The sequence below is a fragment of the Zeugodacus cucurbitae genome, chromosome 4, assembly GCF_028554725.1.
Source record: "Zeugodacus cucurbitae isolate PBARC_wt_2022May chromosome 4, idZeuCucr1.2, whole genome shotgun sequence".
NCBI classification, from domain to species: Eukaryota; Metazoa; Arthropoda; class Insecta; order Diptera; family Tephritidae; genus Zeugodacus; species Zeugodacus cucurbitae.
Window position 1 is genome coordinate 541226 of NC_071669.1, and position 14185 is coordinate 555410.

Sequence of the window (14185 nt, forward strand, 5' to 3'; positions counted from 1 at the left end):
TTTTAACTGTTTTCTTAGGCAGATGGAAGCTTCTAAAACCGAATTTTATTACTCGAAATCGAATTATTTTGATTTGCATTTCTAATCGGAAACTAACATGAGTGAACTTTTAACTGGCATTCATGTTTATAAAACATCGATTATATCCGTAATAAACATGCATACTCAACTTGGATCGATTAAAATGCTTTACAGATTTGTAGTTTTCAGACAGTTTTGTATATTTTTCAATTTACGAAAATATAAAAGATATATACTATATAAATATGAAAGTGATTACTTATATTTTTGTTAACTTAAAATCTACGCATCGTGCATTTCTTCTGGAACCAAGCTTACTGCATCTGCAGTTCGTGGTGGAGGTCGACATTTGCGATGTACTTCGTCGTTTAGTCCTTCTCGATTACGAGCAATTTCTATAGCTAAAAACTGTATACGTACAACAAGAAGAGAATTTTCTGGTGAAAATTCTTTTGATGCATCGGCACGTATTAATGTTCCATATGCGTAATCTTCCAATTTATTGAATTTCTCTGCAAACAAGCGCCAGCGAATTTTGGCATCGTCTGATTTAAGGACGTCATCCGTTATGAGTTCCAATTTCAGATCAGGAAAATCCTCCCGAAATACTTGATATATTTGATCATCATATGGGGTAAGGTGCAGACATGAGGGGTGCACGCTAGTGAGAAGCTTTAATTAAATAAAAACAATCTTATGCAATAACTGTTGACTTTTTCTGCGAATACTTCCTAATACTTACATTGAAATAAACTTCAGCATGATCCATTGCCTTTAAAGCCCACATCTCCTCAACGAGTTCATCATTGCCGAATTCTTCGGCGGGACGAGACAATAATGAGGCTCCTTGCTAAAGATTTTTTATTTGTTAGATTTGTGGAAAATGGTTAATTTTTTAAATAAATAACGAAACAGTATTTACCAGCATTTCCATTTTCAGCGGAATTTATACAAACAATGAACAAACAAAAAATATGTAGTTAGTAAATTGTAACGTGAGTACTTAGTGATGAAACCATATGGTCGATACCTTTATATCGATAACAATTTAAGTGTGATATAGATGAATATATATCTATCGATAAAAATGTTATCGAAAAATATTTTTCGTTTCAATAGATTTTATTAAATAATTTCAAAACTAATGATTTTGAAATTATGTAAAATGACTACTGTGTAATGAACTCCCCTTCCCTCTACAAATCATTTGAAAGAATTAGAGATTTTAGTTGATCGCTCTATATTCAGGCCCAATAGCTTAAACTTATTGCCGGAAAATAATTCAGCAAGTAATATTGAGGCAGGCTGCAGTTGATGGGCTTTGTTCCGATATAAACTTGGATCTGTTCCAGTTAAATGGTCTCGACTGTCATATGGACAGTAATTCCTGGCATGTTATTTGGTCTGAATCAGTTAAACCTTAAGATTTTTAAAATAGCCGCACGTATTCACACCATTAAACCGGCAAATTATATACATTAAAAAAAGAAAGAAACGTACCCAAATACGTCTATCGGTTTCATAGATTTCAGTAATACACACATACTATACATAAAACAACGAATACTTTCCATTTTGAAAGGAAAAGATTTATTTTTATTCTAAAGTGGTATTCTTATAAAGAGTAACTGCAAATTCTTATGCCGTTTCCATTGGTTGTGCAGCAGTTTCCTCGGTGTATTTTCCCTTATCTTTGCCCAATGCAGCCATGCGTCCTTTGCCACGGCGGTCCAAAATTGATTTACGGTCCTTGTCCAACTTTAATTTGACAATCAAGCAATTGGAAGGGTGAATGCCAACATAAACATTAGTACCGTTTGCGTTTTCCCGTTGAATTTTTTCAACGTATACAACGAATTTCTTACGATACGACTGCACCACTTTGCCAACCTGATTGCCTTTGAAGTGACCACGGACTACTTGCACTTCATCATCCTTACGAATGGGCATAGAGCGGACATTGTACTTCTGGCGCAACTCCTTCGAAAGTGGAGCCGACATCAAGCGACGACGAATGTGTGAGGGAGCCTGGAAGTGGCGCTTACGATTCTTCCTGCGCGAAGAAGTGACAAATTTGTTTTGTTTCATGGTTGCGCACGCTGTTGTTTACCCTGTAAAATAAACACAAAAATTAATATCTTTGACTTGAAAACAAAAACACCACAACTATTTGTTTTAAACGATTTTCCAAATGTATGTAATTCATGATTAATCATGGCACAAAAACAATGCAAATTATGAAATTTTTGCAATTTATTATGAGGATACTTCAATAGTTGCGACGCAAGGCACCAATTGAATATTCAATAGTAATAAGCAAAAAAGTACAATATTGGTTCTCAAAATATTAGGTTTTTCACAAAATTTACTCGTCTCCGCCGATTTGTAAATAATTTGTATGCCATATATTTTATTTGCCGAAATGATGGAAACAGATTAACAAAAATTTTACGGAGCAAAACTTACACCAAACTAGTCGCGTAAAAACAACAAAAAGAAGGAATTTGACAATCAAATTGTCGGAAGTACTAAAAATCTAGTGAAATGTCAAAAGTGTTGTTGTTATATTCGCATGAAGTTAGCTGTGATTGGATTATACGTTGAGTCTCCATCATTTTACTAATATACTACAGGGCATCAAAATTTAAATCTGCAAGACTTATAGTAAATTTTATTTAGTCCGATATTACTAATTTGTGAACGTTTCAGTTATTGTCAACAATTTTAATTGCAAACACAATTTTTAAATTTGTCATATCGTTTTTCATGCACATAAATAAGTATATCTAATTATTTTTAATCCAATAAGAATATTACTCCGCCACTAACCAATCAGATGAACACTAAAGGAGGTTTACTTAAAATTGAGATACTTTGACTTTTAAATAGCTTAATAATTTCGCATTTTAAATTTTAATGTAGTTAGTTCATAAAATATTCCTTAAGAGTCTACAAAATATTCGTCATCTCAGTCGTTACTTTCGGATACCCTTGCGCAATTGAAAAAAGATTTCATAGACCTTAATGGGAATCTAATGAGAACTGAAGTCACGAAATTTGTTTACATTTTTTTCTCAATGGGAAACTGAATGGATTTGGTGAGATTGAAGTTGTTATGTAATTAATCCATAATATAATAAGAAGTAAGCGAAAAAACTACCTTCTTCACATATTTGGCTATTAAGTATACATTTCGACTAATATATCGGTTACATGTGACCAGCCATGTTGCTGGTAGTTTATTTAGACAGTGGCAACTCTAAATTAATTGTGGTTTCAGCAACACTCCTATCAATTGCACAGTGATCAAGAATACCACACTCAATTAGTTCGCTTAAGTGATCTTGCAATCAGACAGTTGTTTTCAGTTCGATTTGATCGTTCCAGAGCTGCTGTTGTTTCTGAATTTAATTTGTCCAGAACTTTATTAGTTTCTGGCAATCTTCATTATTTCAAATACAAATTAACAGTTGTGCATAAATAGAATAATGAATTACCTGAGGAAAATACCTATGCGTATGGTAAGTTAACAGATAAAAGAGCTCATAAAAAGTGTGACAACATTCTTAATGTATATGTACATATGCCAGAAAATATGTTTACTATATATGCATGTACATATGTATGAAAGTATTTATATTATATATATATGTACATATGTATATACATTGTTCATTAATCGAAATACAAAAAAAGACTAGTCGTGTCGTTGTTAAATAATATTTCATTTAGGTTGCTAACACAGTCCTGCGCCAGCAGCAATGTATGTCCAGCGGTACAGGTGCCATGTCAGCACTCACCGTCCTCACCGATGATGAGCGAGTAATGAAGGAGACCGGTGAGTAAATGTTTCGTCGTTTATTGTACATATCAGCAGTAAATGTTTAGGATGAAGGTTATCCTTCCTTTATACACATTCATCCATAAATACATATCTTTGTATATAAATAAATATTCATATACATATACAATATAAACACTTATATGTACATATGTAAATGTGTGCGTGAATGCTCACACAAATCTTGTTTTTGGTCTATTGATAAAGTTACATAACTGCCCAAACCTTCGGGGACGTTAATGCAAAAAACAGATACAAAATTTGTAGGATTTGTGTCAAAAGGATATTATGATTTTTTTTTTGTTTTTTGGTGTTCCGTGTCTCTTCTTTAAGCCGGTATAAATATTACATATGTATATCTTCCCATACATATAACTTACTTCAGCACACATACCTAAGTTCACTCATATAAATAAGTAAACATGTTTATATATTATTGTTTATCTATACTATTATAATATATATATTTATACATATATGTATACTAGCTACAATATTTATTTGTGTTATTAACAATTTAAAATAATTGGATTGGAAAACACACATTTTCAAATTATTGTTATTTGCTTTTACTTTTCATTGCCAACATAGGCAATCACATGTGTGGATGGAAATAATTACGTTAAAATGTCTTGCGAGTATACATAATAATAATTAATATTCTAATAATTTCGTTGACGCTGTTATTCTCAACAGCGATTTCAGTTATACATGTGAAAACAAAAGAGGAAATAGTCCACATAAGCAAAACTTCATTTGTGTTTCTCTCCGCTAGGGGGCGATACTTGACTATTGTAGCTTATTAAACGAGTATATTTATATTTTGGTCATTGGTCGCAGTGGATGAGTCGACGATGTAAAAGTTGTTGATTTTTGAAGTAGATTTTTAAATCGCAGGTTCGAATCTCAAATTCTGAGAAATTTAGAATTTTAAATCCATGGAATTTTTAATTTACTAATACACAGGATTATTTGTACATTATCTGATTCGAAATTTAATTTTGAAGTGAAAATAACTAAAACACTAAATTATGTGGAATAGAAGGTCGTTTGGGTTAAGGTGCGCAGCTACATAATAACAGCCCTGCCAACTGAGGTTTTTCACAAGCAGTCAGCGGTTTGAATTTCTTACAATAATTTAAACAGCGTTACACTTGTGATATAGCAATTTAAATGAACCCCCCTGCCAACGTCTCCGTGTTGTACTGTTCTAGTGCGCTGGATGTGCGTAACTGGCATGTGGGCACGTTCGCCACTTTCCTTGAGAGTTGAATTGAGACTTATGCGCAAGCGTAATCAGCGCTCAATTCGTAGTTGGGAAGTTGACATTTTATTTATTTATTTATTTTTTTTTATGATTAATAATCCATTAATGTTTATTTCTACATCATAAAAAATTTAATTGTTTTATATCGCAATCGGATTTTAATATAGCTTTCTCAGTGCTCAGTATTGCATGTACCGAAAGAAATTGAAAAACTGCTTATCAGGTTATCAGGCTCGACAATCAATTTCATAAAAGAAAAAGTTAATATGCCCCTTTGTTAATATGAAATACCTAGGTATATACATACATTAATAAGTATGTACATATGTACATACATATATGTATAAAAAATACAATAAAAACGAAGCGCTATTCGGGTTAGTTAGTTAGGGTTCGGGTATAACTAAAAATTTGATTATCTCACATTTTGCAAGGATCAAAGGCGTAGAAATATTAGTAGTAGTTTGTTAAACCCATGTATGTCACTAAAGCACTCAGATTTATCAGAAAAGGACGTCCCTTGAATTCCATTTTACTAACTAGTAAAGCATTAAATAGGTTAACTAACCTTTGTATGGGGTGTGTGCGTAACTATTAGCCGATTTATTTTATTTTCATACTGTGTGATATAATGCTACTCAATTCGTTTTGGGTGTTCCGAACAACGGATAGATGAACAAAAAAACTATAAGACTGTTAAGAGAGTACACACATTGTTGTATACGCATAAGTATTTCAATAATTTCTAGTAACAACTGCATATTTTTGATCTGAATAGGCGTACCGATCGGTTATAGCTGGATTAAATTAAAAAACTAACTCTCTCTAGGTTTAGTAAAAATGTTTAGTATTATCCTTGTTATACATACATAATATATATTTTTTTACATATGTGCGTATTTATTTACTCGCGATGTTCGGAAAATTTTTCAACTTTACGAACATTTGCATGTTTTTTATGAGACACAGAATCATGTCAAAAATACTGCGGCTTCTCGTTTGTTTAGTATACAAACATACATATGTATGTATGTATGTATGTACATACATTTTAGAAATGTTTTGTTATGCGGCTTCACCGCTGTTATTGTTCTCAGACACTTGTCCGATGTACAAGCATCGCTAAAGCGAATTTCAGAACTGGTCCGAACGCTTTGCAAAGTTGTTTTTTGTTAAACACACACGCACAGCATTCTATTTATGTTATACATGTATCGTATATGTATACTCATACACGTGCCACATCAATATAAATGCTAAATTATATCACACATACAGAGCATACATATGTATGTACATACGTATATACCTGAACTTCTATGAATATAAATATGGTACATATAGTCAACTAAGCGGTCGATCTAATCAGTTTAGATGCCGTATGCAGTGAGCATGACTGGGCAAAAATATATTGTTTTACCCCGTATAAAATATGACAGGCCCGATATGGGTCGGGATGCGACGTAGTATAATATGTGACTTATGCCACTTCTCCCTTCTTTAAAAGGAATAAACTCTTCACTTTTGTTCGGAAATGTGTTAGAAGAGACTTATTGTAATGTTTTATTGAATAAATATATATGTATGTCAATAAATTTATCCGCTAATTTAAAATATTTCAGGGGTTATATACAGTTAGAATTTTCAAAAAATCGATTTTTTTTATTTCATTTTCTTAATGTACATATATTTAAGAATACACACAGAAAATTTCATATCGTTCCGGTAAATATTTTCAAAGTTACAAGCAAATTTGAAAAGGCGTTTCAGAGTGCTTGCAAGTACAAGGTCCGAGCGGCAACGCGTTTTTCTCAAAATGGTGTTTTCAAAGTCGGTGACCAACATTACTCGAAAACGGCTAGACCGATTAGTCTCAAATTTTAACACGACCTTCTTAAATATATTTTTTAGTAATTAATCGAAGATTTTTTCTCTCCGATAAATATTTTTTTTTTATAAACAATTTAAGGCCGAAATTTCGGTGAAGAATCGATTTTTTTTTGAGAAACCGCCATTTTGTCAAAAAATTTTATTTTGCTTATTCCTTCGATTAATTACTAGATTTAACATTATTTTAACGAAATCTGTTTGGTTTTTTAATTTCAAATGATCCAGTTCCGAGATATAGTGGTCACCGCAAAACGTCTTTTTTGAGAGGAGCTCCTGGAGATCAGCTGTAGCTCTGTTCCAAATAAATATTTTTACTAGTACTAAGTCTTAAAATACAGTTAAAAGATACCATAATATGTGTATAAATTTTTGGATCAATAAATTAAAAAGTTTTCTCACAAAAAATTCTGGAAAATTCAATTTTTTCGGCCGTCTAACTGTATATAACCCCTTAAGGGACGAGTGGAGATTAACTGATCACCAACGTTACCATTTTCGTATTAGTTGCGATTCATTAATGTCGAATTGAGTCCTATCGAGACTTGTTCGGGTGTAGTCTCTTTGAAGGCCACATATGTACACTATTTTTTGCAGGTATACACTAAAAATATTTTTTGTTATACTTATCAATTGATATATATTAACAACCGAATAGTATGTGCATACATACATGTATTTTTAAAATGGGGGGGTGTGTGTATATGACATTATAAAAGTGTCATGCTTAGTACATATGTACATATGTACATATATGCATATTATATATACATACATACATATTTAAACGAGCGATTGCCGCTCGTGTTTACCGTATTCTAAAAGGTATACCTCATGGTTAGATAAAAATACAAATATACTAGATACAAGTCTACATAAATATATATAAAAATACTCAAAAAGTGGGCTTGGCTGGAGAGAGAGAAGCGTGTGACGTGCCTCGATCATCCCATACAACGAAACTTTGCTGCGCCTAAACTGATTATTTTCATATCATCTTCATTTTCACTTTTCATAAGTATTGTTTATACATATACATATATGTATGTACAGAATACTGATCGTTAAATTGAAAACTATTTATTTATTTGCGTTTTGGATTACTTGTTTACTAAACACGTAAATATAATAATTTTTGAACGTTTGGAACGCTATTGTGGCATCGGCTACAAACTCCAATCACGGGATAGTTTCTTTATTTTTCAAAAATATCATATGTATCATTGGATGTATGTACATATGTATGTATATGTATATCAATATTTTTAGTTTTCAGGTGTATTCGCGTTGTATAATTCTATCAAGTTATATATAAAGAAAGTATCTTACGTAATTACTATGTTTTATGGATGATTCTTGCACGAGACTAAGCAAGTACTATTTAAAAATAATTATGGGCAATATTGCTCCCTAATGAACGTTCGATGATTTATTCGCTTTTTAGGACATCAATTGATATTGTTAATAGATATTAATTGTAACAAGCAGCACTTCACTACTTGGAAATAAATCGTTTCGTTTCTCAATTGTATTCTAGTTGCCAAGTTGGCTCAAGAGCAAATCGCTCCACTTGTTAAAAAAATGGACGAGGAACACAAATTCGATCCTTCAGTGGTGAAGGCAGTTTTCGAGAATGGTCTGATGGGCATTGAAGTTGATCCTGAATTGGGTGGTAGTGGTTGCAATTTTCTGACCACAATTCTAGTTGTCGAAGAGCTGTCAAAGGTTGACCCAGCTGTCGCTGCTTTCGTTGATATCCACAATACTTTGGTTGTCTCTTTAATGAAGAAAGTCGGCAGTGAAGAGCAGAAAAACAAGTATTTGCCGAAGTTGGCGCAAGAATATGTGAGTAATGAATTTACTAATTTAAATAACGGACCTACATATGTTATTGATAAGGACTTACACTACATATCTACGAACGACTATAGACGAATTTAATTATAATAGTATATAATGCGAAACTACAATAAATTTAAATGGCTACCAGGCACATAATTGTTAATTCTAACAAGTATTGGGGTAACACAATGACAAGACATTATTCTGTTTTTTGGTCTTCTATTTCTATATGAAATGTGCAATGAGCTTTCCGAATAATTCTGACTTTATTATTTTCGTTTCTAGGCCGGCAGCTTCGCTTTGACTGAGCCTGGAGCTGGTTCGGATGCATTCGGTTTGAAAACTGTTGCAAAAAAAGATGGCAATCAATACGTTATTAACGGCACAAAAATGTGGATTTCAAACTCTGATGTGGCTGGTGTTTTCCTTGTCTTCGCAAACGCCAAACCAGAAGCGGTAATTCAAATAATTGCTGCCAAAGTCAATATAAGGAATGTTTTTCAATACAATTTTTCTTTTTTGTTTCTGCCTTAGGGATATCGTGGCATTACCGCATTCATTGTTGATCGCGAAACACCCGGATTAATTGTGAACAAGCCTGAAGACAAACTGGGCATTCGGGCATCTGGCACCTGCATGATAACCTTTGATAACGTAAGAATTCCCGAAGAAAATTTACTCGGCGAATTTGGTCAGGGTTACAAATATGCTGCTGGTTTCTTAAATGAGGGACGCATCGGTATTGGAGCTCAAATGGTGGGTCTAGCCCAAGGTTGTTTCGACCACACCATTCCCTATCTCTTAGAACGCAAGCAATTCGGAAAGGAGATCTATGATTTTCAATCAATGCAGCACCAAATCGCTACCGTGGCTACAGAAATCGAAGCAGCCCGTTTGCTCACCTACAATGCAGCGCGTCTACAGGAGCAGGGCAAGCCTTACTTGAAAGAAGCCGCCATGGCCAAGTTCTTCGCGTCGGAGGTAGCGCAACGTGCCACAATCAAGTGCATTGACTGGATGGGCGGAGTCGGCTTTACACGTGACTTCCCACAGGAGAAATACTATCGCGACGTTAAGATTGGCGCCATCTATGAAGGTACTACCAATATGCAGTTGAGCACCATTGCTAAAGTGATCAAGAAAGAGTACGCCAAGTAAACAAACAACAACAAATGAAAAACTAGCAAATGGTGGACAGTGGCAATATCGTAACAGAAACCTATAGTGCATTTATTAGTGAAATGATTGAATGTCTGTGACAATTTGTTGCTTTCCTTTTTTTTCCTATGCAACCTCAAAGCGACATAGGCATGCTCTCAATTCCAGTTTAACTTGTATATACATATATACATACCTAAATATATTAACGGAATATTTTTGAAAATATTTTTATACAACATTGTAAATTGTTTTAAGTTAAATTTACGTAGTCTGTAAATGATGTGCATTTATTAAAGTTTAAATATACGAGTACATATATAAATAAAAGAAATAAAGAAAATAGTCAATTTGAAACGGCAATTTTTTTTTAATATATTATGTGAGGATTCTTTAGTAAATAAATTTGTTATCTTTGAAATACAATTATTCAGCTATCTACTTCTGAGTATTTTATTTAGTTTAACGGCAGTCTTTGTTAGTGCGATTACTAATTCTATTTAACTCCATTTTGCATTAGTATTTAGTATATTGTTTCGTCAGTTGATAACCATCTAAGCTTTGTCATCGCTTTCGGTTGTGGTAAATGCAGCGATCAGTACATTCACCACAGTTATAATGAAAATGCCGAAAATTAGAAGCTCCTTGATGTAGATGTAACGTCGATCGTTTTTCCTCAAGTGGCGCTGCAAAATACCGGATTTATATCATAGGCATACATATGTATATTTTATACTAAGCGAATTCGATATTACTTTATACCTTAAAAATTAGAGCCAGACCTACTACAACCTGGAGAACTAAAGAGACACTTACTAGACCCAGACTGATATAGTAGGTAGGCGCTTTGTTGTTGTATGTTAGTAAAAACCGCAGCTGATTAGCATTCGCAGACAATAGTGCAATGTCCATTAAACCTACGAACAAAGATATCAGCAAAATATAATGAAATTTTCATGTTTGATTTACAAACCTTCCGCTAAGTTTTTATTCCCTGCATAATCCAGACTGTTCATTCGTCGGAGCGCCGATTTAGTGAGACGTTTCGCAATCGGGTATATTTCAGGCTCAATATCCGTTTCGACAACGTCAGCACTTGCATCAATGCCACTAATGCCATTATTATCCACTGTATCCTCCGATGATAGATTTGGTGATTCCAATGCTGCGACAATAGTTTTGTCATCAGTGTCCAGTTGTATCACTTCGGTGTGTTTTACACTTTTTTTCGTTTCCATTGCAATGATTTATTTTATTTTCATAACAATTGAACATAAATATATAGAATAATAAAAAAAAAATAACTATATAATCGAAATCAGTTGTTTTCGATAGGCTGACAGACAGTTGAGTGATGTGTACGTATAACCCTTCATTATGAGAATTACAATGTCGGAACGTACAAAAATATGTATGCTCGAATATGTGAAGTTTAAATTGTGATTTTTTGCGGTTTATTTAAGCGATAAGACGATTTTAGTAATTTAGCAGTATTTTTGAAATTCACATCGCCTAAAATTATGCAAGAAATCTTGCGTTTCTGTATCACTTCAATCAGAGAACGTATACAGAGAACGTATTTATATTTATATACGGTGTTGGCCGATCGGAGCTTTGTCTTTTTATACCCTGAACAGGGTATATTAAGTTTGTCACGAAGTTTGTTACACCCAGAAGGAAGCGTCGGAGGCCCTATAAAGTATATATATAAATGATCAGTATGTTGAACTGATTCGATTTAGCCATGTCCGTCTGCCTCTCTGTCCGTCCGTCTGTTTGTCTGTCTGTATATATACGAACTAGTCCTTCAGTTTTTAAGATATCGTTTTGAAAATTTGCAGATGTTATTTTCTCTTCAAGAAGCTGCTCATTTGTCGGAACTGCCGATATCGGTATCCACTATATCATATAGCTGCCATACAAACTGAACGATCGGAATCAAGGGCGTGTATGGAAAACTTCCGCATTTTACTACATATCTTCACGAAATTTGGTGTGAGTTATTGTTCATAGAAATAATTTAATATCCGAAAAAATTTTTCAGATCGGTTCACTATAGCATATAGCTGCCATGCAAACAGAATGATAGGAATCAAGGGCATGTATGGAAAATTTTTCGCATTTGACGTGGTAGCTTCACGAAATTTGACATGGATTACTGCTTAAGGTAATAATATAATCTCCGAAGAAATTGTTTAGATCGGTTAACTATATAACCGGGGTGGGATAGATATCGAGAACTGAAGAGGGAAGCGAGACGCATTTGCAGACGTAAAAAGAAAGAGGCCGAAATGCGTGAGTATGAAAAGCTTGAAAAGCTGGCCGACATGGGTAATGCTCGAAAATTTTATGAAAAGATGAGGCGATTAACAGAAGGTTTCAAGACCGGAGCATTATCATGTAGGGACCGAGAAGGTAATCTGGTAGCGGATGTCCAGAGCACACTGGGATTATGGAGGGAACACTTCTCCGACCTGCTCAATGGCAGTGAAAGTACAACACCAGGAGATGGCGAACCCGATTCCCCAATCGATGACGATGGAATAGATGTTCCATTACCCGACCATGAGGAAATTCGAATAGCAATTACCCGCTTGAAGAACAACAAAGCGGCGGGGGCCGATGGATTACCGGCCGAGCTATTCAAATACGGCGGCGAAGAACTGATAAGGTGCATGCATCAGCTTCTTTGTAGAATATGGTCGGAAGAAAGCATGCCTGACGATTGGAATCTTAGTGTGCTCTGCCCAATCCATAAGAAAGGAGACCCCACAATCTGCGCCAACTACCGTGGTATAAGTCTCCTCAATATCGCATATAAGGTTTTGTCGAGCGTATTGTGTGAAAGACTAAAGCCCACCGTCAACGAACTGATTGGACCTTATCAGTGTGGCTTTAGACCTGGAAAATCCACAATGGACCAGATATTCACCATGCGCCAAATCTTGGAAAAGACCCGAGAGAGAAGAATCGATACTCACCATCTTTTTATCGATTTTAAAGCTGCCTTCGATAGCACGAAAAGGAGCTGCCTTTATGCCGCGATGTCTGAATTTGGTATCCCTGCAAAACTAATACGGCTATGTAAGCTGACGTTGAGCAACACCAAAAGCTCCGTCAGGATCGGGAAGGACCTCTCCGAGCCGTTCGATACCAAACGAGGCTTCAGACAGGGTGACTCACTATCGTGCGACTTCTTCAATCTATTGCTGGAAAAAATAATACGAGCTGCAGAACTAAATAGAGAGGGTACAATCTTCTACAAGAGTGTACAGCTCCTGGCGTATGCCGATGATATTGATATCATCGGAAGCAACAACCGCGCCGTTTGTTCTGCGTTTTCCAGACTAGATAAAGAAGCGAAGCGTATGGGTCTGGTGGTGAATGAGGACAAGACGAAATATCTCCTGTCATCAAACAAACAGTCGGCGCACTCGCGTCTTGGCTCCCACGTCACTGTTGACAGTCATAACTTTGAAGTTGTAGATAATTTCGTTTATCTGGGAACCAGCATTAACAACACCAACAATGTCAGCCTTGAAATCCAACGCAGAATCACTCTTGCCAACAGGTGCTACTTTGGACTGAGTAGGCAATTGAAAAGTAAAGTCCTCTCTCGACGAACCAAAATCAAACTCTATAAGTCGCTCATTATTCCCGTCCTGATGTATGGCGCTGAAGCGTGGACGATGACAACATCCGATGAGACGACTCTTGGGGTTTTCGAGAGAAAGGTTTTGCGCAAGATTTTTGGTCCTCTAAACATTGGCAACGGCGAATACCGCAGGCGATGGAACGATGAGCTGTACGATTTATACGACGACATTGACATAGTTCAGCGAATAAAAAGACAGCGGCTACGCTGGCTAGGTCATGTTGTACGGATGGAAGAAAACACTCCAGCTCTGAAAGTATTCGATGCAGTACCCGCTGGAGGAAGCCGCGGAAGAGGACGACCTCCACTCCGGTGGAAAGACCAAGTGCAAAGTGACCTGGCTTCACTTGGTGTTTCCAATTGGCGCCAAAAAGCAAAAAGGAGGAATGAGTGGCGCGCTCTGGTGGATTCGGCTATAATCGCTTAAAGCGGTTCCTACGCCAAATATATATATATATATATATATATAACCTTAATGTTTCTAACCAACAACCCGTCTAAAAAGAATTAGTAA

General features: G+C 35.2%; 4 protein-coding genes across 6 annotated transcripts; 1 reads left to right on the forward strand and 3 right to left on the reverse strand.

Annotated features, from left to right (window-relative positions):
* Positions 1–196: 196 nt before the first annotated feature.
* LOC105211297 (protein PBDC1) lies at positions 197–1098 on the reverse strand. Its single transcript, XM_011182687.3, has 3 exons — positions 944–1098; positions 764–871; positions 197–693 (listed from the first exon to the last, which is right to left on the reverse strand). Exons 1-3 carry the CDS (start codon positions 953–955, stop codon positions 304–306), a joined length of 510 nt encoding a protein of 169 aa, XP_011180989.1. The 5' UTR covers positions 956–1098; the 3' UTR covers positions 197–303.
* A 490-nt stretch (positions 1099–1588) lies between these two features.
* On the reverse strand, positions 1589–2626 carry LOC105211378 (60S ribosomal protein L26). 2 transcript variants are annotated; one of them, XM_011182810.3, is made up of 2 exons: positions 2488–2626; positions 1589–2132 (listed from the first exon to the last, which is right to left on the reverse strand). In XM_011182810.3, the coding sequence occupies exon 2, from the start codon at positions 2107–2109 to the stop codon at positions 1660–1662; it is 450 nt and encodes a 149-aa protein (XP_011181112.1). In that variant the 5' UTR covers positions 2110–2132; positions 2488–2626; the 3' UTR covers positions 1589–1659. The 2 variants fall into 2 exon arrangements, with proteins under 2 accessions (XP_011181112.1, XP_028894023.1); XM_029038190.2 differs by having other exon boundaries at positions 2391–2514.
* Positions 2627–3330: 704 nt separating this feature from the next.
* Positions 3331–10373, forward strand: LOC105211923 (short/branched chain specific acyl-CoA dehydrogenase, mitochondrial). Its single transcript, XM_011183661.3, has 5 exons — positions 3331–3542; positions 3754–3859; positions 8554–8861; positions 9144–9314; positions 9393–10373. The coding sequence occupies exons 1-5, from the start codon at positions 3510–3512 to the stop codon at positions 10014–10016; spliced, it is 1242 nt and encodes a 413-aa protein (XP_011181963.2). The 5' UTR covers positions 3331–3509; the 3' UTR covers positions 10017–10373.
* On the reverse strand, positions 10084–11399 carry LOC105211469 (ninjurin-B). Of its 2 annotated transcripts, none has more exons than XM_011183011.3 (3): positions 10990–11399; positions 10833–10933; positions 10084–10702 (listed from the first exon to the last, which is right to left on the reverse strand). In XM_011183011.3, the coding sequence occupies exons 1-3, from the start codon at positions 11252–11254 to the stop codon at positions 10571–10573; spliced, it is 498 nt and encodes a 165-aa protein (XP_011181313.1). In that variant the 5' UTR covers positions 11255–11399; the 3' UTR covers positions 10084–10570. The 2 variants fall into 2 exon arrangements, with proteins under 2 accessions (XP_011181313.1, XP_011181237.1); XM_011182935.3 differs by having other exon boundaries at positions 10779–10933; positions 10990–11397.
* Between the last annotated feature and the right edge of the window lie 2786 nt (positions 11400–14185).